This window comes from Hesperophylax consimilis, chromosome 30 (assembly GCF_061612785.1).
Source record: "Hesperophylax consimilis isolate HC1 chromosome 30, BYU_Hcon_1.0, whole genome shotgun sequence".
Lineage (NCBI taxonomy): Eukaryota > Metazoa > Arthropoda > Insecta > Trichoptera > Limnephilidae > Hesperophylax > Hesperophylax consimilis.
The window spans coordinates 11,180,163-11,206,395 of record NC_142865.1 but is presented as its reverse complement, the minus strand read 5'-3'; the positions used below and the strand labels follow the sequence as shown (position 1 = coordinate 11,206,395).

Genomic DNA, 26,233 nt, shown 5'->3' with positions numbered 1-26,233 from the left:
GTGTTTAGTTACTAGATCTGGACAGCCGGGTACTTCCTGATCCTTTTTTTATGTGGCTACTGCACACGAGCCCCAACTGTTCCCAACCGTCTAGAGTCAGTGAGACGACGGCATCCCCAATTAGTGCTGTGAGGCTGAAGGCAGTGTAGTGCGGATGGAAAGGAGATGGGGAAGAGGAAGGTAGGGATATACCTGCTATTCAAATCTGGTCACCAAACGTTTCGATTTTGAATGGTGCTCTTTCACCAGGGAGATACTTAAAGTATCTATCACTGTGGAACGCGCCTATCTATTCCTTCATCACTTTCTTCAGTCTCACAACATACTCCAAATTCGTGATGACATAGTCCCAATGGCTCCGGGTAGTTGGGACTCTTGTGCGGTAATCAGAATTTAAAAAAACACACAGTAAAGACAAACCATAATAACCGGTACATAACGAATCATGTTTTCGGCGATAGGACCAAGGATGAATAAGCAATGAGATCCATGAAAGATAAATAAAAATAGGCAGGAATTAAACCCTCCCGGTGTGACACAGATCCAGTCATGTAAAGTAGTAAAAATAAAAACCAAAAATAATAAAGATCATACCATGACCAATAGTTCTTCCAGGCTTCCGGCACCGAATCCATCGACTTCCTCTGACTGTTGGGATTCTGTATATCTTGAACTTCCGCTTCCACCTGCTGTGACTGCTTACTGGGATCGTCAAACTTCTTATTCCTCGGAAGAGTCCAAGACGCTGCAGCCCTATCGTCTTCCAGCTTATTCTGCATCTGATGCAAGAAGCTACCAGAAATTGGCAAAGCAGCACTTGACCTGGACAGATTCGCCAAAGATCCATCAGTCAGATTAGATTTTTGCTGTTGGATCTGATTTAGGCTTCGCGTGGATCCTGATTGTAAACTTGAAATCGTCGGCTCAAATTGTCCAGTATTTTGACTTGGATTTGTGACGCGAAGATCTTGTGTGCTTTGGTTGGTTCTTGCTCTAAATTCAGTCTCAAATTCGTCTTGATTCAAAAGACGAGACGGAGAAATACCAGAATTCTGCGCATTTTGCAGTCTTTGCATGTCTTCTGAATTCATTGAACTCACACTAGCACGAAGATCGTTTCGCATTTGGTTCTGGTATGGTTGATTTGCTCTCGGATCCACGTTTTTAAGATCTGCTAAATTTCCATTTGTCATTCTTTGATTAGCAACTTGGCTTCTGTGACTGCTGACACTGCTTCTGACAGCAGTATTGACTGCTTCTGTCAAATCTGAACTGTCAATTTCTTCTTGTATCTGCCTTTGAACACTGGCTAGCATAGCTTCCAAATCGACTAGCTCAGGAGCCGATTCGGACTTGAGTGAGTGACGCATTTTCACAATTGTTTATTTTGCACCAATCACAAGGCTTGTTATGATTGACCAATCAGAGCATTGTAAAACCAGCCAATGAGATAGATTTTAACTTTCTGTAGAGCGCAGTACTATTTTATTTAATAATATAAATATACTAACGTTTTTAAATTGTTTCTGAATCACTTCATTACTTGATAAAAACACTAGATTGAAAGAACAATGGTTTGTTTAGGTAAAAATTTAATATATATAGATAGATAGAATATAATACGTGTTGTATGTCACATACGTTATTTTAATAAATGTGCATTTTGCAATGAAGGATTACAACAGAGGATATAGATAAAATTGTTATCAAATACAATGAGTAACGTTTGAAAACAGACAATTTTGTTGGACGTGATGTTAGCATTATCGCAAACCTAGCATAATATATTAACCTTTCCGCACCGGAAGGGGTTATACACTTCCCCCAAACAAGAGTTGTTTTTCACATCACAAACTCTATAATTTAGGTTAACCTAAAAAACTATTAGGTAACAAATCTGAATTCAAAATGTATAATAATAAATATAAATATTTATATAAAATTAGTATAAAATACAACGATCTATGGCGTCAAAAAAATTGCACTGCTTATTTTTTGTGAAATTTGCAGAACAACGCAACTGTTTTCAGCTCGCAAAGTTATTTATATCATAAGCTATAAAACAGCTTAAAACATTCATTAATAATTCTAAACACAAGCACATCTAACAACGTACCTCTTCTTTTAGTATTGCCTCATTTCGATCCCTCATCCGCTTTATTTATTGAGTTAGGTTAGGTTAAAAGTGGGCATGGACAATGCCGTGAGATACATCTGCGTAATTTAACGATAAACACATAATCCAGATCATTAACTATGATTATAAAACAAACATATTAAAAGAAGGTAAAAGTGGTTCCCACGATGAAAGTGATAGTTTGTTAGATGCGAGAGTTAATTATTTTTTATAACGGAAGGTAATTACAATCATGATTAAAACGGTGAAGTCTACAAAAGATTTGTGTTAAGTGTTGGTTTCCAATTAATTGTGATATCGTAAAGATTCCACAGTCACTGGTTTATGACCAATGATTATGAATGTAAATGAAAGCAAATCAGAGAAAACTGGCAAAGTAAACACCACACCATTATGTCGCGTTGCGCTTCCTCCTCCCTTAGCCAACGCTTCGGACATTCAAATGTAAAACTGTCATCAAATGGCCACTCAGTGCCGTTAAGTCCGTTTTAGCCCTTGAACAAATTGTGATCAGCAGAAAAGGACAACTATCATGGTATCCTTCCAGTCACAGTACTTCCCAAACATGAAATCACGACAATGTCAAAAAAAACATGGCACTGATTGGCCTTTGATGACTCTCTCACACGTGAATTTCTGCGAAACAACTGGGCGAACAATCACACAATAAAGTATGAGAAAGTCGCTCAGCATTCGCACGTTATCTCTAGAAATACGAAAAATCTACTGATTATCCTACCGAGATAACGGTGGACAGTGATAAAAATACATATAGGGAAATTGCCAAAAATATTACATTGGTTTTAAGCATAATTTTGTTAACCTTTTTAAGGTATTTAGTGAATATAAATAAGATTAAGAAAACCAATGAAAAATGTAAAAACAAATATAAAACCTTATTGAGCACAACCACATTTCAGATTTTATGCGATTTATAAAATTTGCTCGCTAATGTGGATGGATGGCCATCAATTTAACCTACAATACTTTCATCACATTTGTTCAGTTTGCAATGTTTTCTGTGTAAATATATTTTCCGTAAAAACAAATACTGTTTTAGAAACAAGATCAAATTATCTTTCCGGTGTATGCATTGAAAATAAACATTACTATTTTTAAATAATAAAACTTTAATATCAAACGTGAAAAATTTTGTCAAAAACGCTAACCACATTTTAATTTAATTTTTTACTCCAATCATAGAAAAATTGAGAGAACTCGATATTTCGAAAACACATTAGTTTGGTTTGGAGAATTCGTAAGAAAACTGTACCTTCACTTTTATCTCGTTTATAGCGGCGTGAAATGTGAATTTTTCATTTTGGCTATTTTTAGGATTTTATTAGTGAATTCTAGTAATTTGAGGCAAACTGGAAATAATAATTATTTCTCTTTCTAACGTCGATAAATTATGTATTTCCGCATGATAGAAAAAAATATAAAAATATTTTTACGCCCGGTCATATTTGACCCTCAAAAGCTGGAGGGGTTCAATCATGAGAAAAGTTTCAATTGGAGAAACTACAAAACACAATGTTCTATTTAATGATTATATTGAATGTTGTTACCGGTGAAAAAATCACAAAACGTAACGTTTGAAATTGATGAGATTCGCAAAGAATGCAAGGCGAAATGATTAAATTTAAGAAAGGAAAGCTTAGATGGTTTGGGCATAAACCGAATAAATGAGGAATCAAGTGTAAGCCAAATACTAAGTTTGGTGATCGCGCTTTCGGAGTATCTGGGCCGAAGGCTTGGAATAAACTCCCTCCGGAACTAAGATCCATAACAAGTCCAACAGAATTCAGCTCTAAACTAAAAACTTAACTTTTTAAGCTGTCGTACCCTTAAATTAAATATACCATTCCTAAGAGAAAGTCCAGTTATATTCAATTTTCCAATTATGTCCTAAATCCTGTATCTAAATTTCGCTAATAAACAATTAGTTAATGTTAATTAAGTGTTAATCTCAAGTGACCTACCAGGCAAGTATTGTACTGTATATTATCTCCATAAATAGTTAAGTAATAACATAGATCACTGTAGAGATGTATTATAAGTTTGTACAGCGCTCTTGAGGTGATTTTGCACAAAAACGGCGCTATAAAAGTCATCCAATTATGTTTTATTATTAAGGAGGATATGTACAGGTATAGGAAGTAAACAGTAAAAGAAGTCGGGGACCCAACATGGCACGATCAAGTGAGCCAAATATTTGAGTTGGGCTATATCAATAGTCAGAATAACAGTATGTATGAGACGGTGTATGAGTGGGAATGAAGCGAGCAGTGTGCGCCGAGATAGAGTTGTTTGGCGGTTAATCCTAGTTAGGTATTTAATAGCTTTTCTGGATATGAAAAGATTTTTTTTAAATATTTGAATAGTGATATAACATAACGAGTAAAACCTCAAATTGATATATTTAATTATTAAAGACAAAATTAACGATTCTGAAACGAAAGATGTGAAACAAAAAGATTCTGTCACATTTATGAGTTGGCCTTTCGTGCCGGGGATGTGCTCTGACTAATGAGCCTATTCGACCATATCAACTTACGTCATTTTTAACCGTATCGTACGACTTCGACTGAGAGCTACTAACATCATCTTCATGTTCATAAGCCCCGCATACCCAATTTCTACCGATTTATAACAAGTTTCTCGTAAAGGCGATGCCATACGTAGTAATGCAAAATCATGTGTTTTTGGTTTGAAAATTTGGTCGCCTAGAAATGTTTTAGATGCTTTAATTAAATACTGCGAGTAGAATACATCTTGGCCTTTGAAATAATCGAGTATTTTTTAGATACGTCTTTTTATAAGCCCAGAAAAAAATAATGTAAAGGCCTATGAAAACTGCTTTAAAGTTCAAAATCTCCTACTTACGAACCTATTTTCGGTTATGATTTTATTGTATAATGTGGCAAATTAAGTTATTTATAAAATGATCGAAAAAAAATTAAATATTTATGCCTGAACATCCACAAAATAAAATAAAAGGCAGTTTTTGGCCATGTTTTTTTCTTGCATAAATCAAAACAGGCGGATGGTGTTAAGCGGGAATTTAAACCTTATCGCCATCTACGTAAGGGTTGTTATTGATAGCGGCTCAATTTAAAATATTACACGACATAGTGCATTGCCTTAACTCTTTAAGTTTTTTAGTTCTGAAGATTTTTGAAGATAATATCAATTTGTTATGTCGAAACGTTAATTATATGAAATTCCCTCGATAGAAAAAAATCGCAAAGCAAGCCCTGAAAATGATTTAAAACACGTTTTGTTCTGTTATTTAATATTATAGGCATGAACAAAATATACAGTATATCTTTAAATGCAACTAAAGCATTTATCGAGAGATTTTTGTTCTATTTCAAACGAGTCGTGTTTTATTACATATTTTCACCATTTTCGATTAATTATTACCTATTTATTTTAAACTATTAGCGCGCTCCCTCTATAACATTCATATTTACATCTCGCTTTCAAACCATCTTTGAGCGCATACTACGGGGTCTTTACGCATATTTGTTTTGCATTTGATTGTAAGATTCTACCCGAACTAAATGCAATCTAGATAGTGTCTTGGATAAATGTGTCCATTTTTATTTTAATGTGAATGTTTTTATTTTTATTTTGATGGTAACCCGAGGAAGACATGGCACGATTAAATGAATCAGATACTCGAGTCGGGCCATGTCAAGAGTCAGAATAATAGAAGAGTATGTATGAGACGATGTGTGAATGTGAATAAGGCAAGATGTGTGTGCCAAGACCGAGTTGTTTGGGCGGTCCGTCCTCTCTGCCTACCCCTGCGGGAAACGGCGTGATTTTTAGTTAGTTTTTTAATGTGCGACATTTGTGACTTTTCTACAAGTCTGAATTCAATTCCTAGATGTGACTGAATCTTTTGCTCTCATTTCTGTATCATTCGTTTGAGAGTCGTTAATAATATTGTCTTTAATGATAACATTATTTTTTTAATTTGAAAATTTTCACAACACACGCAACAGTTGCAAGGAAATTACATAGTTAAATTTGATCACACAAAAATAAACACTTTCGAAGCGTACAAAATGCCGGAACACAGAAAGATGATTCATAAATGAATTTGGTTACACTGGGCAAACGTTTAAACGTGATTCACATCAGCAGAAAAAAAACACGTGCGAACTTCGAGGGAGGAAAATTATTAATGAAATTTCATATGGATTTTTTGCAAATTGGTCCGCTTGGTCGGCATAACAATAAAACACAAGAGAATACCGTTAAAAACAGATGGTGTCAAAAATGCAGAATAACGGAATTTGTCGAAGATTGGCGGAGATTCCCGAGGTAAAAATGTGTAAGGATTTTTCTAATCCTTTTTAGGGGTCTTATTGTTAATCAGGTAAAAAATAGTTTTGTTGTGAAGGAATAACAATCAAACATACTAATTTTGGTCATCTTTTGATGTGCGTTATTCCTGCGGGAAGCTTTTAAACTTTGATTGATAAATTTGCTTTGAATTTCTTTTTGGAGGTTTGAACCCGTAATGCCTGGGTGGAACCTAACGCATTTTCTCACTCAGCTACTAAACTGTAATAAAAAAGAAACTGTTTAATACAACCAAAGTGTTTCGAAACAAATTTTAACTCAGTTCACGAGCTAAGTTGATAATAATTCGAATAAGTTAACTTACTTTAATTAAACAAGCCTTGAAGTCTGTACTGGAAATAATTACGCGAAAAATGTACAGTACACTACTAATTACAATGAACGTTGTAAAAACACTAGTTGTTGTAATTTGTAATAGCTAGCCAGCAGTTATTGCCGGCAATATCCTGACGTTGCCAATTCAATAAAATGTGTATAAGTTCAGCCTGTGCACGTTTGCACACGCAAAACTCGAAAACTAGTCGACCGATATCGCTGAAAATTTCAACGTTTGTTCTTATTAGTGCAAGGAGTGTTTATTTATTGTTTTTGTGTTTAATTCGTAGAACTCCATTTAATTTTTTTATAAATTTAATTTTGATTAAATTTGATAATATTATTATTAAGTTCTGCAAGTGTTTTAGTTTTTTATTATTGTGACAGCTGTTTCGGCTTACAAGGCCATTTTCAAACTGTGGTTAGTCCACATTGAGACGACGTTTTTATACTATTTCAAATGTAAATTTTGAAGGTGCATACATTGATTTATTACTGGTTACACCGATGACATGATCTATTGTTGGTTAAACCAATCTATGTTTCCCCCTCAGTAAATGGTAATGGGTTCTTAATTATTTACTAATGACTTTATTGCTATGAATTATTTGGGTGCATTATACTGCTTGGGTTTTGTGAAAATACTAAGAAGTGGTGAGTAAATTATTTTCCGTACTTTATTAATTAGTGTTAAATTTGGGTCATTCGTTCGTTTATTGATTTCTAATTGTTCAAGTAAATTTAATCTAATGCCCTTTTTTTCTATATGCAATGGTTTAGGACCCTTGTTGTTAAGTGGGGTATGATTATTCACCAAGAGATGTTCTGCGAATTTTGAGGATGTGTTTTTATTATTATAACATCGTATATGTTCCTTGAATCTAGTTGAGAATGCCCTCCCCGTTTGTCCGATGTAAGTGGCGTTACAATCGGCGTGGTCACATTTTAATTCATATATGCCACTGTTATTGAGTATAGGGATTTTACTTTTAGAGTTTTTAAGGCTTGTTCCTAAATTATTGTTTGTTCGAAAAGCTATATTTAAACCACATTTTTTAATTTCTTTTGCAATTTTTTCAGATATTGGGCCGAGGAATTCGAGACATGCAAATTTTTCTATATCCGGTAAATAACAAAAATATAGAAAAATTTGCATGTCTCGAATTCCTCGGCCCAATATCTGAAAAAATTGCAAAAGAAATTAAAAAATGTGGTTTAAATATAGCTTTTCGAACAAACAATAATTTAGGAACAAGCCTTAAAAACTCTAAAAGTAAAATCCCTATACTCAATAACAGTGGCATATATGAATTAAAATGTGACCACGCCGATTGTAACGCCACTTACATCGGACAAACGGGGAGGGCATTCTCAACTAGATTCAAGGAACATATACGATGTTATAATAATAAAAACACATCCTCAAAATTCGCAGAACATCTCTTGGTGAATAATCATACCCCACTTAACAACAAGGGTCCTAAACCATTGCATATAGAAAAAAAGGGCATTAGATTAAATTTACTTGAACAATTAGAAATCAATAAACGAACGAATGACCCAAATTTAACACTAATTAATAAAGTACGGAAAATAATTTACTCACCACTTCTTAGTATTTTCACAAAACCCAAGCAGTATAATGCACCCAAATAATTCATAGCAATAAAGTCATTAGTAAATAATTAAGAACCCATTACCATTTACTGAGGGGGAAACATAGATTGGTTTAACCAACAATAGATCATGTCATCGGTGTAACCAGTAATAAATCAATGTATGCACCTTCAAAATTTACATTTGAAATAGTATAAAAACGTCGTCTCAATGTGGACTAACCACAGTTTGAAAATGGCCTTGTAAGCCGAAACAGCTGTCACAATAATAAAAAACTAAAACACTTGCAGAACTTAATAATAATATTATCAAATTTAATCAAAATTAAATTTATAAAAAAAAAAAAAAAAAAAAAGGAGTGTTTAGTTTGAAAGGTATAAGAAGTCAGGGACTTCCGAGGAATACGCAATGTTCCGTAACGCTGATTGCTTTTGACAGGCTGTGTACTAACCAATCGTACCGTCAGAATTTAAACTGTATAGTTTAAATTTCGCACATGTCAGCTGGATCCACGGAGGCCGTGGGCCGAGCAGTTGCACAAAAACGGTTCGTCCTGTCAACTCTCGATCGCCGGTTGTCTAATCGGAATAATCATAAGACGTATTTTTATCGCAATTTAATCTAAAATAACGAGTACTAACAACCACGCTAAACGTCCCAGTGCTGACAGATGATGCTCACTATGCAGATTTCACCATCTCCTCCCGGTAAGTTGATTGTGAATTAACGTTATGTATTGTGTTTTTGCATCGCCTGTCACAAGCCATATAATTCATTATACTTTATCTGTGTGGAATAGCCCTTTAAAGTGCGGCTATTCCAACCCCTGTTCGTTCTTCGAACACGCAATATTTCTGCACAGGAATGAGATACGGGGTCAAATTTTATAGTCGATGTAATGTACAGGGTTTTCCAATAAGAGGTGTTATTTTGATATTCAATCGTAAAAGATCAATGGTTTCGTTGCTTGTGTGGCACGTAGCTCCGTCTTGTTCAAAGTAAACGATGACCAGATCAATACCATCCAATTCCGGCCATAAAAAAATCATTAATCATCTCTCGATAGCGAAATCCATTCATCGTAACTGTTGCTCCAGCCTCAATTTTGCTTGTTGACGAAGCCACCGAGGTGGAAATGGGCCTCATCACTCAAGATGATTTGCATTTGATTCACTCAAGTGAATTTTAATAATTTCAATGCTTGTTTGAAGCGTGTATCGTTCCATTTTTATTAATGGCGTAGTTTATACTTGTCAAATGTCAAAAATGACAGCTTCAAAAGTAACATCTACCGAAATAGCGGGCTATTCAAAATAACACCTCTTATTTGAAAACCCTGTATTTAAGTCAAGGTAGAATTTTTTCTACTTAAAATCAAAATTATTTCGTATGAAAAATATACATCTAATGCAATTGTATAAAATACTTCACGCTAATGCTGAGAAACTGCAGGGTGTGATTATTAACAATATTGTATACGGCTCGCAGATTCTTCAATAGTGACCAGCTGCTGATCCTATACATAACTAATCTACGCCCAACAGTTGTATTGGGAGTCACCTCTGGGCTGGAGCCTCACAATACTTGATTCTGTGCAAAGGAGGGCGGTCCGTCTCATTGACAATCCATTGTTAACAGACCGATTGCACAGACGCAATGTGAGGAGTCTGTTCAACAGGGATTTTAATGTAGCCTGCTCTAAGGAGCTAGCAACATTGATCTCCGATGCACCCCGTTCGAGGTTGATGTTGGCGTCACGAGAACGGGTCGATTCTTCGATCCATTTTGGTCTAAGTCGGCTCCGTAAGTGTAACGAGAACCGAATTTATATATTCCTTCCTACAGCCCCTACCCTTAACCCGGCTCAAAATGCCGCCCAACCGGGTTGCGACATAGTTCCTTGCCTTTACACTGTGCACTTAGGGGCTCTCTTATTAGGTGTCACATAATTTATTTAAAATTCTTTATGTAAATTCCGTTGCGATTTTTAGTATCAAATTGGAGAGGCGATATTTTAAGAATATGTATGCAATCATACATATTCTTAAAATCAAAGTATGAAATTTCGTTTGACTTGATCGTATCAGGAACCGTCCGAGAAACACAGAAACGTGCTGAATGGATATGCACTACTGTGTCTGTGATTCAAGATTCCGTTACTCATGTTACAAGTGTTTTGTTTTTTACGGAGAACGTTCACAGATAGCTTCATAAAAGGGCGAACATCAAATGCGACAACATACACAATCCTAATAAATTATAAAAACAATGAACTGAGGGCGAAACTTAATGCAAAATTTTATATTTTGATTAATCTTTATAACGAATTGGTGTACATTGTGAATACCAAAAATATGTTTTAGATACATTGAAGGTTTTCCTATCGCTTCGCTTGATTAGATTACAAATAAAAAAATGAATTACTCAATAAAAAATATAAATGCAAACTACTAAAAAAGATTTTTTTTCAATAGAAATGTATGAACGCATAATGGAAACAATTTTTTTTTAAATACAGTATTATAGCCAAGAATATCTGTGACAGTTTCACTTGATTAACTTTTTTGCTTTCTTATAAAATTATTTACAAAATAAATAAAAACAAGTTTTTTGCTTGAAATCGAACGTTTCTAGACTCCGTTTGTCAAGCGATTTTAATGCCTATTACCTACGATATAAGGTATACCAAGAATATACACATTTTTGAATTTAACTGAATTGTTTCGGTTAGACACCTGATTCAATAGTTTAATTCTAACAATACCAACTTGGCAAGTTTTGTGGATCATTTAAAACATTTATTTCAACAATACTCCTAAACACATCATGTAAACCTACAAATAGCTGTAATTTTCTGCTTTTGTTTCTTGTGTTTGTATGACTTGTTGCATAGCTTTTATCAAATGTAATTTTATTCTTATTTTTTATGTTTCAAAATATCTGTCAAATTAAAATTATACTACCAACCATGTAAAAGCCCTCTGGGCGTTAAATAAATAAAAAAATAATCGTGTACCACTTTCTGTACATTTATCACGAGCTGGTGGTACAAGTCATGTTCAGCGATGTTTGAAGACTACAGTACATAGTTAATGTTTTCACCATTACTAATGTTATTTATTGGCTCGAAACATCGTGCTCATAATTAATTGACATTTCTTGCGCATGTTTCATTAGTTTACAACGTTGTGATGTGACACGTTCAGTCAACTTGGAAAACGCATACCCTCAAATTAAATACGCACGAACTATGTTGACAATAGGTGGTGTGATGTTTAAAAAAATATTTATGCTGATGAAAGGATTGTAGTGCCATAATTATAGACATGTTGTTTCTTACGTAACATGGTCTCAATAATGAAAGTACATAGACTATCGTGCCTTGCTCCTAGTCTCTTCTGGGCACATGATTCCAATTTTATTTGTTTACAGTAAGTTCACGCAGGAGGCCCTAGGAAAATAATTAACCTCTGACCCTTGAAAGTCAACTATTCCCTAGCTACAAACAGCATGACAATATCTAAATCTCATATTATCAGTACAATAGGCGGAAATATTGCTTATGTCTTGAGGGAGGACTTAGCCAATCGAACCGGCAATCAGGCACGATGACTACTTTGCCTAATTTGTGTGAAGGGTCTTTTTGAGGATAGGAAGGACTGAACATCTGTGTTTCATCCCTCCTACATGAGTGTCTTGAAAATATCCGTGTTGTAGGAGGGAGGAAACACTGAGGCCAGAAAATCGTTTCACAGTCGAGCTGTTGAACTCAAGAACGAGGCGTAGAAAAGACCCGTTATTTCGTGACAAGTGTAAAATGTGTACGAATGTTGTGTTTTCTAACTGTGCACCGGTGCCGAAGGGATCATTGAGGCTAGAGCCTCGGAACTTCTTCAAATTAAAATACAGGTAGAACAAGAACAACGTTCCTACCAGACGCCTGTACTCTAAATATTGCATATTGATAAAAGGAATCTATCAAACGGATCGCCCATTTCTGCACAGACAAAGAATGTTTCAATGTTTTTGGGGCACCAGACTAGAGGTGGCTGTCACATTCAACAGTGAGGCGCACTTGCGATTTGTACAGGGTCAGCAGTAGTTCGATGGATGCAACAGATTACAAATACATACTTCAAAATAAATACATTATTAGCCCTATCATAAGTCGTACACACGTCTTCAATGAAAAATCTTCCTTCTCACGTCTTTTCAGAAAACGAAAAAAATGCATTTTTCCCTTTAAATTTTTCCAAAAAAACATTTTGTAAAAAGAGGTTTATTTATCTGTCGCTTATTTTAATCTGTGATAAATAGTTAGGATGCTGGCAAATTTTCTCTTATCTGATATCTATTATTATTTTAATGACTGTACAGTTTAGGATTGTTATAAACGGAAGTGGCACCCTCTGTTATTTTCTAAAAGAACCGTTGAAGTTTTCAAACAGCGAACGACGTCAGCGGGTTTTTATCTACTAGTTAATTATTACTGTATCACTGAAAAAACGAACGCAAACAAATTTTATAATTTTTAATAACAATTTGGAATTTTAGAAAAGAATGTCAAAATGGTGGCTGGAGAAAATAATCGACGATCACGATTCGCGTGTCTCCGATTGGTTGGTATTTTCTTCATACTGACATAATTTCCGCCAATCAGGGCATCGCGTTTCAAACGCAAACAATTGATTGATAATAATTCGAATTCCTAACGAAAAGCAAACTTTATGGACAAAGTTTAACATTGAGTATAATGATGTAGAAATGAGATCCGTGAGGCTTATGTGTGCTAAATTGTACACGACCATGTTAAAAATATTGAGAAGAAAGGGGTAAGGAGAAAAAATATATATATGACGCGAATGCGAATGGTATAAGAAGTCGGGGATGCCCGAGGAAGACATGGCACGATTAGGTGGATCAAATGGACACGGGAAGGAAGAATATAGATACAATTTTGCATCCTAACAAATATGAGTGAACTCTGGTAAAACGTATAGAATTGTGTCCGGTGACGTCAGACGAGACACAGAGTAAATGAAATGAGATCCCTGAGGCGTATATGTGGTAAAACCATGTAAGATCGTGTGAGAAATGTGGAGATCCGCAAATAATGTAGAAGAAATCGGGAAAGCCCGAGAAAGACATGGCACGATCAAGTGAACAAATACTTGAGTCGAGCCATGTCAAGAGTCAGAATAATAGAAGAGTGTGTATGAATGTGAATGAGGCAAAGAGTGTGTGCCAAGACCGAGTTGTTGTCCTCTCTGGCTACTCCTGAGGGGAAACGGCGTGATGATTAGTTAGTTGCTGCAGTATCGCCGCGCACATACCGTGATGTCACACGCTTTTCGGCCGGCCGCAATTATGTATCAATTTTGACGGCTTGTATCGTCGTTAATATCCGGTATTTTCCAAAAATTCTAAAAGTTCTGTCCTCAACACGCTCTATACTTAATATGATACATTTGTAAAAAAACATTAAACTTCACTGTAGGAAATAACTTCGTTCTCCCTTATTCCGGACATAATTGTTAATAGTCATTTTGTTATTTTTCTAGCTCTAACATATATTAAAATACAAACATAATGATTGACCTTCTCTATCTAGGAAAGTGACATTTAAGTATTTACAATTTTAGAAGTGATCGATTCTTTATAAGTTCAACAGCATTCATTTATACTATAATATCAAGTACGTTGACATTAGAACAATAACAATGACCAATCGATAATCGTTTCCCGTGTCTTAGATCTAGTAAACAAACATAGTTAAAGTCATTGATTATTTATAATTTCATTGAAAAAACGCCGTGGAATTTCAATTCAAGTCCATGATAAAAAATCTTAGTAATTTATTTAATTTAAACATCCCTTGAACCTTAAAATCCAACTGGTACTGATAAACTCAGTATCCCCTCCCTGCACGGAGAAAAATTAGTATTGCTGATTTATTAAAATCCTGTAAAAAATTGATGGCAGGCCATTTCCTAACAAACTATCAGCACATTCAGAATATATCGGAACACGGATTCATGCAGCTTAATTTATCCTAATAAATTACGCAAATTATTAACCAACTAATAAGAGGCCAGCTTCACGCTACCTACCAAATGATGTACCACGGACGGCCTATATCTGCGAACGCACGGCCTTGAACTAGCAGCGTTCCCAAGCCAGTAGTAGGCTCTAGACCTGATCCCAATAACGTTATGTGTCGTCCCTTTCAATGAGGTCTTAGAAAAACCTAGGCTGAAACCAGACACTGAAGCATGTCTAGAGGAAGTCTTTATCTTTCGTATGCAGTCCGGAATTAGCGCGCTGTTTAGGCATTTGCGAGAAGTTTGTTGCATTCGTTACAATTACATTTCAGTAATCGAAAATTTGATTCCTAAATGTTAATCTAGACTACTAGAATGATCTGAATAAATTATTAATCATATTCAATTTATTTTGACAAATTTAATATATAATATTGCTTGTATTATTTCTGCATTTAATATTAAACATATTTGTTTGCCGATTGCAGACTGTTTACATAACCCGAATTCAATATTTAACTAAACAAATTTGACTTAGCTTTATCTTGAAAGATTATTTGCTCAGGTGATTTTAAATTATGCACAAAACTACAAAAATATTTATTTTTATCGTCGAGTCTTCGTCATATCTTTAGGGTCTGTGATAAATAAATGCAAGATGGCCAAACTGATAACAAGGAAGATTGATAAGAGACGTAGTACGAATTTTTGGAGATGCTGTGTCGAGACGAATGAGTGAACGTGGGTCTTTAAGAGACCCGTTGTAAAAGGGAGGAAACACAGAGGAGGTCGGAAAATAATTCCACAGTCGAGCTGTTGAACTCAGAACTAGTCGTAGAAACCAAACCGTAGACAAATGCTGGGCACGCGGCTGGCATGTTTTCTGATTGTGTGCCGGTGTCGAAGGGTTCAATGTCGGTTGTTCCTCGGAGAATCTTCCATCGAAATACCGGAAAGCGACTGTATTTTATACTATTTATTGATGAAATTATTAACGTCAACACAGGCGTGTGTGCTAGTGAGGTTATAAATTCAAATGTAAAAAATGATACAATGTAAATAAACAACAATATCATATTAATCCGTCTCATTAATGTAATGCCTGTCGTTTTCTGAAAATTATAATTTATAAGAAAACCTTAACAGATGTATCTATCAATTTTCCTTATCTTCCTCTTAGCAATAAATTATTGATATTATCCATAAACTAACTCATAAATAAATATTTGATAACATGTTATCATCGATGAATCCTATCGTTAACTTTTACTGATAAATCTTTTTTCATAATCATGTCATCCGTTTCGAAAGAAATCGAAACAAATTCACTAGAATCGATTAGGTAATCGAGAGACAAAATTTCAAAATACCTGAAACCGGCACTATTACTAGTTGCAAGTTTAATCGAAATTATCAAAGAATTTTAATGAATTAATGACTTTTCCAATAAATTACGTGCGGGTATGCATGGACGGAAACTAGTCGCACAGGCGAGAAATTGGTGAATTTGAAGTCGATTTTGTGATATTTGAGCTTTTGTTTTCGAGTAAATTGAGTTCGAATTTGCAATTTTTATGGTCAAAGAAACTAAAACATATTTTGTGCGTCTTTTTCCACATCCCTCGACTTTCATAGTTGTTACCAATTTTATCATCGTAATATTTGCAGACATCTAAATCGAAGTCTTCGTAGGTATTTTAGACGTCTCAAAATCAAAGTAATTTCTAAGAGTCATCAAAATATCACAATAATTTTAATCGACACCATCAGTACACGAATCGTATATTTCGAGAATGCACATCACTAGTCAGAAAACATTCCTCGAAAAAAAATATTTTCTCTTAGAACGATCTTGAAAAGTAAAAATCACCAACAAAAGATGCAGACATAAAACATCATCAATAATATGGATGGCGTTTCGAAAAAAAATTACCTAACGTAATATTTATACACAGGGCTTGTGTAATTTTAGAGGATGCAGTGTGGAGAGTCTCTTAAAGTAAAACAGGGTCTTGGCGAGACCCTCTCTCTTGGAAGGAGGAAACACAGTGGCTTATAAATTGAAAGTTTGTAATATAATTTGCATTTTGATGGGAAATAACCTCTACCAAACTACCCTTAGAGAAACGAGGGCTTTTATAATATTTTACAGTTTTTATTTTTATATCAAAATATGGATAAGACATCTGATTGGCCTTTCAAAAGCAATTATTTGCGAAGGCGAAATAACTGCTGAAAACAACAAAAACATAACACAATAGTACATTTTCAAAGAAATCAAAAATAATTTTTGTTGTAGTTATTGAAAGGCTAATCCAGAGATTTTACGACTTTTGTTTCATATTAAACAATAATAAATAAATTAAAAAAGAGTGTAAGACCCACAACGACCAAAGCTGATGAGAGAAATGATCTCATCTGATCTATTAATTTCAGAAAGCTGTGCAAATTCCATTACACCAAAGTTCATCATTAGAAATATTTGACTACTTCAGAAACAATGTTTTTTATTTAAATAAAAATTGCAACCAGGTAAAAAAAATATGATAAAATAATATTGACATAAATTCTATAGAATCAAAAATACATATTTTTTGTGTAAATCTTAACAAACCATTGTTTTTTCACTGCGCACATAAAACACAACTAAGTTTATTATATTATATTGATATTACACGCATTCAAATCACAAAACCACCAAAATATGTATTTAAATAACACACTTTTGTTAATATTACTATATTAATACATTCCGACCACAATAGTTTCCACACTTATCAGCGCAGCACAAAAGACCGGGAAAAAGATAACACAAACCTAACCGCTAACGTAGAATAACAATGGAAAATTATAATTATTAAAAACAATAATTGCATTAGAAAGGGCAATTACGTGGAGCGAACCGAAACACGTCCTCGCGCGGCGATCGATCTACTTCGACTGAATTTCAAACGGTGGCATTCGTTATTCGTTCGAATTTCGAATGGATGAGTCCAAGAACGAATCGGGGTAACTTTGCCCAATGTGAAATTATATTGACATTGAAATTAAAACGGGGCAGGTTGTTTCATCATGGCTTTATTGTTGGCTGGAAAAATATATTGATTGATTGATTAAATTGACACTTGCGCCCGTATCTCAATTCATCGGGGGCCATTTGGTATAAATGATAATATAAATAAATTGAACGTTGGGTTTTACGTTATCTCTGTCACATATGCCCTAGCATTTCAAAATGGCGTAGTACTTAGGATACTTGACCTTTATTTCGGAGGTTGCTGATTTGATTCCTCTCGAATAGTGACAATTTTAGGTAATTTTGTAAATGATTACGTATGGAGCTCTTTTAAAGTATTTTAAAAATCATTACTAATCAAACATAGGCAATTAGTATTTACCTCCCAATTTCGCAAAAGTTTCAACCCTATTAGTGATAATTTGCTATGTACCCAATGCCTACGGTACCATAACATAACATTTGTCAATGGGGCATTGTTTAATTTTTTGAAAATCAATCAATAAATTATTATTATTATCCAAATATGATAGAAATAAGGTTTCTAACTGAAATATAAATATTGCGTTCATCTACAAGTTTATGACGGAAACAAATTGTGCAAATTTCATGATATTAGAGGCATCAAACAAACTGGTCCTTTGCTTCATAATTAAGGGTTATCCAGCGAGAAAAGTGTTTCAGTTTACATGCTCAAATTAAAATTAATGTAAATAGTGATATTATGCTAAATAATCCACTCAGAAAAAAAACTTTGAAAGAGTTTTTCAAAAATGAAAACGAGTCATAAAAATGAAGAAATAAAATGATAAAATAATAGAAATAATAACTGGGTTTGCTCGATGCCCACGTAATGTAAGTTATTTATATTTAAGATTAATAAAAAAAAATACTTTACCATTTAAAAAAATTACGTAAATCAATTTAAAACATTTGTAAAACGATTAGGGTATCGATTCTCCAGTCCAGGCCGCTCGCAATCGCCGTCGAAAGTACATACATTGGTCGAAGTTCTTATCTTTGAGTTTCGTCGAAGGTACATACTCACATACGCCAAACGTCAAAAGTCATTCCAATCGAACAACGAGTGGGTCGAACCATTCGTTATTCGAGTGGAATGACTTCGTTGAGAATCGAGGCCCTGATTTTATTTTTCAAGACGATCAACTTTTATTTTCTTCAGGGCCTCCTGTGTGGAGTTAATATAAAAAAAACTTCCCGATGGATTCAGTTAGAAACATTTTTGACATTTAGGTAATAGGTTTATCGTAATTAATTGAAACATACCCAGTGGAAAGATCCATTTTCTAGGCCTGCTAGAGAAAATTAGACCGCAAGTCCGTCCAATACGCTGGGGCCGCGAGCTGCATATTTTTGTACACGCCTTCGTCACTTACGTCGTTACGATTCCGACTTTATTTTAGAGTATTGTGTCATCTTAGGGGCCAGTTGTTTCAACAATCAGCTGACAAACATGGCGGCCATGCTTGTAATATTTTGAAGTGATCACAAATTTAAAAAAAACTTAAACGGGCCTAGGATAGGAGTTTGGTGGGGACTGTTCAAATGTAGACAAAATAAAAATGAGGCTTTTTGATGGCGATTTTGCATTATAATATCGTTGAAAACATAAAAATCGCCGATTATAAAATTTTGGTTAACTGGATAAAAGAGACCAATGTCAAAACAGAACATGCCAAAAGAATAGGTTAGGTATGTTTATTTTTACTTATTTCAATGTTTTGTTTTGTCGTGAAGCCAACATTTTAACCAGACATTTGTTCAAAGTTTCTTAAGTTTGTGTCAAATCCGGCCCTGCGGTCACCTTGGCAGTATGACACACACACATAGACGAATGAGCCCTGTGTCAACACGGCAAGCAACGAATGACGTCACAAGCGCTAATGATAACGAGAGGCTACCGGCATTGTAGGCCTAGCGTATAATAATATGTTCCGCTGATAGTTCGGTTGCAACCTCTCCTTCTTTCTCATTAGGCGGAAAACAGAAAGAGAGGTTACAACGGAGCTGCCAGTGGTTTGTTTATTAGGGTGGGCCCTCAATAAATCGAGAGTATTTTTTAGAGAGATCGTTCTCTCAGCGGTCTCAAAAGTTTGCCTCTAGCAATTGAAAGCGTCTAGCGTTGAAATCGGGACCTATTTCGACATTTTACTTTTTTTTCTTACCGATTCCCATATGGAAACTACATCGGGACCTATATGAAGATATTTACTATACCCGAACATTATTTTTCAAACAGATAGTTGCAATTATAGAAGAAATAATGTTTTGGGACGGTACTTAATCGTCAAAAATGGGAGCACCTTGAACATAACCACAGATCACAACATGGTAGCATCCGTTATTTGCACTTGCCGTCAACAAATCGTACGTATATATTAAAAAAGTAAACATACAATAATTCCACACAACGTTACCTGGTCACGCCGTTAATGCCATTTTTGTAATATTAGAACTCTAGTACACCCAGCCGCCACTGCTAACAAGAAAGAAATGTGCATTTCTTCGTAGTAACAAGAAAGAAATGTGCATTTCCTCATAGTAACAAGAAAGAAATGTGCATTTCCTCATAGTAACAAGAAAGAAATGTGCATTTCCTCATAGTAACAAGAAAGAAATGTGCATTTCCTCATAGTAACAAGAAAGAAATATGCATTTCTCCATAGTAACAAAGAAATGAGGGTACTAGAAGCAAATCATTATTATTATTTTTTTTTAATGTGATGGTACCTACGTGCCCTAAGAATGTTTGAAAAAAATCAAGCCGTTAATAACTTTTTTTTTACTATGATACATCTATTTTAAAATGTCTCTTAGAACTTAAAAATAAGGATTGAACCTTATTTCCCGGGGATTAGACTCAACCGCGCTACCGATGCCGAGCGGATAGGACCGACATTTATTTAGTATATCAACCGCTGTAATGTCGTCCGATTTCAGAGAAATGCGTACACATCCGCGTCTGTGTAATTGATTGACACCAAAAGTTGATAGAATGCATTGTCATCGACAACGAGTCAATCTGCCGAACGGACGTCGTGAAGTGGGTTAATTTCCGCTTCCGAGATTTGTATTCAATCAAATAGATTAAAAAAAGGATTGTCATTGAGATAGTGACGATTCTCTCGAAAAATTGTATAATTCGTTATTCGAAATTTTTAAAAATGTTACCTAAATTAAACGGTTTATAAATAAATATTTTTTAATTGTCGGTCCACCCTAAAGAATGTAGCACGATACATAGCATTTAGTTATAACAGGGTGGTCGCTGCGTACCTTGCCCTTTAGAAGGCAGAGTACGATGTGCTTTTCAGTCGTATCGATCCGTACGCAAATAAATAAATAGGTGAAGCTAACAGGTGATGCCAAATGGAATATGGACATTCAAACAAAGTGAACTACCCCGTTTGTAAGGGGTAGAATAATATTGTCAGTTGTCAGGAAATTGCTGTACACATATATACACCGTGTTTCGCGCTTATACCACGAAGCTGGGGATATTAATGACGAAAAAGTAGCAAACTAAAACGTGCCCAAGATAAATTTAAAAAAATGATTTACAACACTTTCATAAACACACCTTTAATATAATCATTATTTCTCCGTGCTCGATCAGCTGTCACATAAATTACATTTATTTTGAACTAGCTGTACCCCGGAATTGATGAATTGCTGTGGCTCAATCTGTCTGCGGAGAAACAATAGCGAGCGCGTTTTTACGTCCAACAGATGGCGCTGTCTCTCTAAAAAAGTAAATTTGTTCAACAGACGGCGCTGTCTCTCTAAAAAAGTAAATTTGTTCAACAGATGGCGCTGTCTCTCTAAAAAAAGTAAATTTGTTCAACAGATGGCGCTGTCTCTCTAAAAAAGTAAATTTGTTCAACAGATGGCGCTGTCTCTCTAAAAAAGTAAGTTTGTTCAACAGATGGCGCTGTCTCTCAAAAAAGTATGTTTGTTCAACAGGTGACGTTAATAATAATAATAATAATATTTGGCTAATTTATATAGCGTCGTTTTCGTGAGAAATCACCTCAAGGGCGCTGTACAAATATATTTCTTAAATAGTTAATACTAGAACTACTGACTTATCTCTAAGACTTATATCTAGTGACTTACGACTAAGGCCTATAACTACTATCTTAACGACATATATACGAGTATTTACATATTTAGCAACTTACAACTAAAATTAATATTAACAATCTAATCTTACTAACGCCAGAAGAAGAAGGAAGTTCCATTATATTAGGGTGTTTTATTGTTAGCTGGATATATATGTTAAATGAATGAAATTAATGAATAAAATCAATCGTCAATCTTAAACGCATTTAGATGATTCATCTGCCAACAATTAAACCGATTGACTTGTTATGTTCCCGCTGATATTGTCCATTGTCCATTGGTAGGCAAGTTAATAGAAAAATTGAATAAACGGAATCGCTAGATAATGTAACAATTACAGTATAAAAAATGAAAAAAAAATATATTCGGATAGAATGACGGATTTATGGAAATGAGTGTCTGAAAAAGTGAGTTTTTAGTTTGGTCAACAGATGGCGCTGTCTCTCTAAAAAGTATGTTTGTTCAACAGGTGGCGCTGTCTCTCAAAAAAGTAAGTTTGTTCAACAGATGGCAATGTCTTTCCAAAAAGTATGTTTGTTAAACACAAAACGACAAAAAAATAATGTATTTACATGTCACAGGTGACATCTATATAAATATATGTATATAAAAACACATGCGTATTCGAATGCAATGTTGTGTCAAAATTTCAAAGAAATCGGCGTAGAACTCTCGGGGATTTAAAGTTTTGAACAAAGGAACATTAAATTTTTTTTATATTGAAGATAGACACTTCTTTATAGTCGGAAAATGTTGCTTGTGCAATTATGGAGGACTCAATTAGCAGGGGATAGAACCCACGTCGACAGGGTGGTAACCCGACGCATTTGTACATCGGGCAACAGCGCGATTCTATCTATTTATATTACTTTTTTTTTTTTTTTTTACAGTAATACCGCACAAGAGTCCCAACTGCTCCCGTCTGGAGCGAGTGAGACTATGGCATCCCCAATTGGGGTATGTTGTGAGGCTGAGGGTATTGGGGAGGGGAGGGAGATGGGGAAGAGGAAGGTGGGGAAGTACCTGGCTATTCAGATCTGGTCACCAAACACGGCTAAAGCCATTTCAAGCAACGTTTCAATTCTGAATGGTGGTCTTACACCAGGGCGATACTGAGAGTATCTTCCACTCTGGAACGTGCCGCAAATATACTATATATTATTTTAAATTAATTAATTGTGAAATAACACAAATTAATCAAATAAAATTTATTTGCGCACGCCGGGTTCGAACCCGCGACCTTCGGATCTGTAGTCAAAAGCGTATACCACTAGACCACGCACAGCAAAAATAAAACGTAAACAAAATATAACCTCTCGCGTTTAGACAAAGAAAAATAAGGTAATAAATACTCTCGCTTGACATTCAATTTCAAAGAGATTCGCTGTTTGAAAGACTCTTCCAGATTTGAATATTACAAACGGGAATATTCAATTAAATATTTTTAGGTAAACATATCTGAAGTTTTTATTTAAAATCGCTTACCGATGGTTCTTATCTTGTAAACAAGAGCAGTAACATGAACAGAGATAGTTTGGTGTTCTCTCTTTCTAAATCTGTTTAAATTATACGTCTGACTATAATATAAAAGGAGATAGAACGAGTTTTATGAAAGAATTATCATTTGGTGACAGATATAGCACTGCATCAATTTTTAGATGCAAAGAGAAAGCTTGATGTTCTCTCTTTCTACATCTGTTTAAACTGCGTGTCTGACGATAACAGAAAATTAGATAGAACGATTTTTTATGAGAACCTGTCATTTGGTGACAGATATAGCACTGCGTCAACTTTTAAAAGCAAAAAGGAAGCTTGATGTTCTATCTTTCTAAATCTTTTAACACTACATGTCTGACTATAACAGAAAATGAGATAGAACGAGTTTTATGAGAATGAGTTTTATGAGGACGTATCTTTTGGTGACAGATATAGCACTACGTGACCGGAGTGGTTAAAAATATTTTCTTTTGCTTTTCCACATTTTGCACGCTTAGGATATTTATATTTATGATGTGTTTTCGTTTATCGAACTTGACACCGGATGGAAGATTGCATTTTAGTAACGCAGGATGCATTTGTTATTTTGTCGCCTGTGTGTTTTACTATCGACGGGAATTCGTGCAGAGAAAATGCAGAGATAGTCTTTTGTTCAATAGAAAACCCATATTTCTGTCTCTGGACTGTCGATAAAAATGGTAAAATTATCATCGGCTCCGGTAAAAAAAACATTTAAGACAGCAAAATACCCTAAAATAAAGTCAGAATCTTAAAGTGAAGAAGGCGTGTACAGAAATATACGATGCGGGGCCCCGGTGTATTGGTCGAATTTGCCCTAGCAAAATGATCTTTCGGCGGGGTTTATTTTAATTAATTCTGATAAATTTATTACCAAAATCTCGGATGTTTCTATATTAATACCTCGGTAAGTTACGAATTCACCGTCTAGAGTCTAGACTCTAGACCAGTGATACTCAACCTTTTTCTTCTGCGGGCCACATTCATATGTTTGTAAAGCTACGCGGGCCGCAACACTATACTGGTCAGTGTTGCCCAACGGTGTGAGCTTGATTCCCCCTTTTATTATTCGAAATCCATGGGGGGGGGGGTTGTTAGATAATTTCAGTAAAACATAATAATTCCCCACAAAAAAAAATTCAAAATGAGTGCTCCCCACAAAATATTTGAAATCCATGGGGGGAGGGGGGGTTGTTACAGAACTTCGCTGAAAAAAAATTCCGCATAGCCAAAAACATCATATGTAATTCCCCACAACAATTTTTCGAAATCCATGGGGGGGGGGGGGTAGCTGCGGAATTCCATTTTCGAAAATTTCCGGCTGCAAAAAGTATTAAGTATTAGTAACACTGGTAACCATTTAACTTTGGAAATGTCAAATTAACGTGATGCCGCAGGTTGAGTATGACTGCTCTAGACTCTAGAAAAATAAAATTTGTTGTTTATATTGTGGGGGTTATCCTTAGGAGATACATATATACCAATGTGAACTTTTATATAGTCCTTTTTAAGATGTACTATTCAGTAGTACATTATTTAGATGTATCTCACGAGGTTTAGCCAGCGTTAGCAATGTAAGCGCACGAAATATTTTTTTACGACTTGATTTCAAAACATCGATATTTCTCTACTTTCTATAAATATAATATGCATGTATGATATATATAAACCTTCCGGAAGAAATTTTCTAAATGATAGTGAAAATCCTATCAAAATCCGGTGCATAGTTTAGAAGAATTAAGCGCGCAAACAGGCAGACGCGGATAGCTACTTTATTTTATACTATTTAGAGATCGTTTTACACGATGCTTTTTTCCATATGGATTCGGTATGAAAAATGTGCTAGTTTTATTTTTATACCGATCTTCGTCCAGTTTGGCACGCATTTTTAAACTGTTATGTTGTACCTACCGCGTATAGTAGGGAAGTTTTATGTAACTACTATTTAACGTATTATACGGAAATGCTCAGTGTTTTTGTGAATATATTATAGGAATTAAACACAGTCCAGATTTTTAAAAATTAACTTTAACTAACTATTAACAAGTCGATGCCATACGTAGTAATGCAAAATCATGTGTTTTTGGTTTGAAAATTTGGTCGCCTAGAAATGTTTCAGATGCTAATTAAATACTGCGAGTAGAATACATCTTGGCCTTTGAAATAATAGAGTATTTTTTAAATAAGTCTTTTTATAAGCCCAGAAAAAAAATAATGTATAAGGCCTATGTAAACTGCTTTAAAGTTCAAAATCTCTTATTTACGAACCCATTTTCGGTTATGATTTTATTGTATAATGTGGCAATTTAAGTTATTTACAAAATGATCGAAAAAAAAAAAAAATTTATGCCTGAACATCCACAAAATAAAATAAGAGGCACTTTTTGGCCATATTTTTTTCTTGCATAAATCAAAACGGGTGGATGGTGTTAAGCGGGAATTTAAACCTTATCGCCATCTACGTAAGGGTTGTTATTGATAGCGGCTCATTTTAAAATATTACACGACGTAGTGCATCGCCTTAACACGGGACGCCCTGAGGAAAATAATTTCCCTCAGGGTCAATGTCATGTTTGGGATGCTGTGCGGCATGTTGGGGGAGGGAGGAAAACAGAAGAGGTCGGCAAATTGTTACATAGCCGAACTGAACTTTGAAATCAAGAAAGAATCGTAGAAACGTCCCGTTCTCATGTGCCAAAATCAACCGTGTACAAATGTTGGTCGCGTTTACCAACTATGTGCCGAAGGGATCAACGCTAGTTTCTCGAAGCATCTTCCATTGAAATACCAGTAGAACAGAGACAGAATTCCCAGAATACCTGTGCTTCAAAGACTGCAATCCATTTGTTAAGATAGTGGAAGTTATCGGTTTTATAAAGTACTAGTGGACCCCACGATTCTTTGCTGTTGTTAATATCTATCTCAGGCATCTCCGACTTATTCCACCATTCACTACTGTATATCACAATGTTACTGTTAAAAAACTACATTACATCGAATTTAATTCTACTCCGTATCTCATACCAGTGCAGAGATATTGCGTTAAATATTCCACGGGCGTCAGTTACGATT

General features: G+C 34.9%; 1 protein-coding gene across 1 annotated transcript in view; it reads right to left on the bottom strand.

The window, feature by feature from the left end:
- ena (ENAH actin regulator enabled) overlaps nucleotides 1-17,414 on the bottom strand; it is a 49,737-nt gene extending 32,323 nt beyond the window's left edge. Inside the window, exons 1-2 of the mRNA XM_089649670.1 lie at nucleotides 17,102-17,414; nucleotides 595-1,555 (exon numbers count right to left, since the gene is read on the bottom strand). Coding sequence (XP_089505796.1) covers nucleotides 595-1,370 — 776 coding nt within the window. The 5' untranslated portion in view covers nucleotides 1,371-1,555; nucleotides 17,102-17,414. The remainder of the gene's footprint in view (nucleotides 1-594; nucleotides 1,556-17,101) is intronic.
- Nucleotides 17,415-26,233: the final 8,819 nt, after the last annotated feature.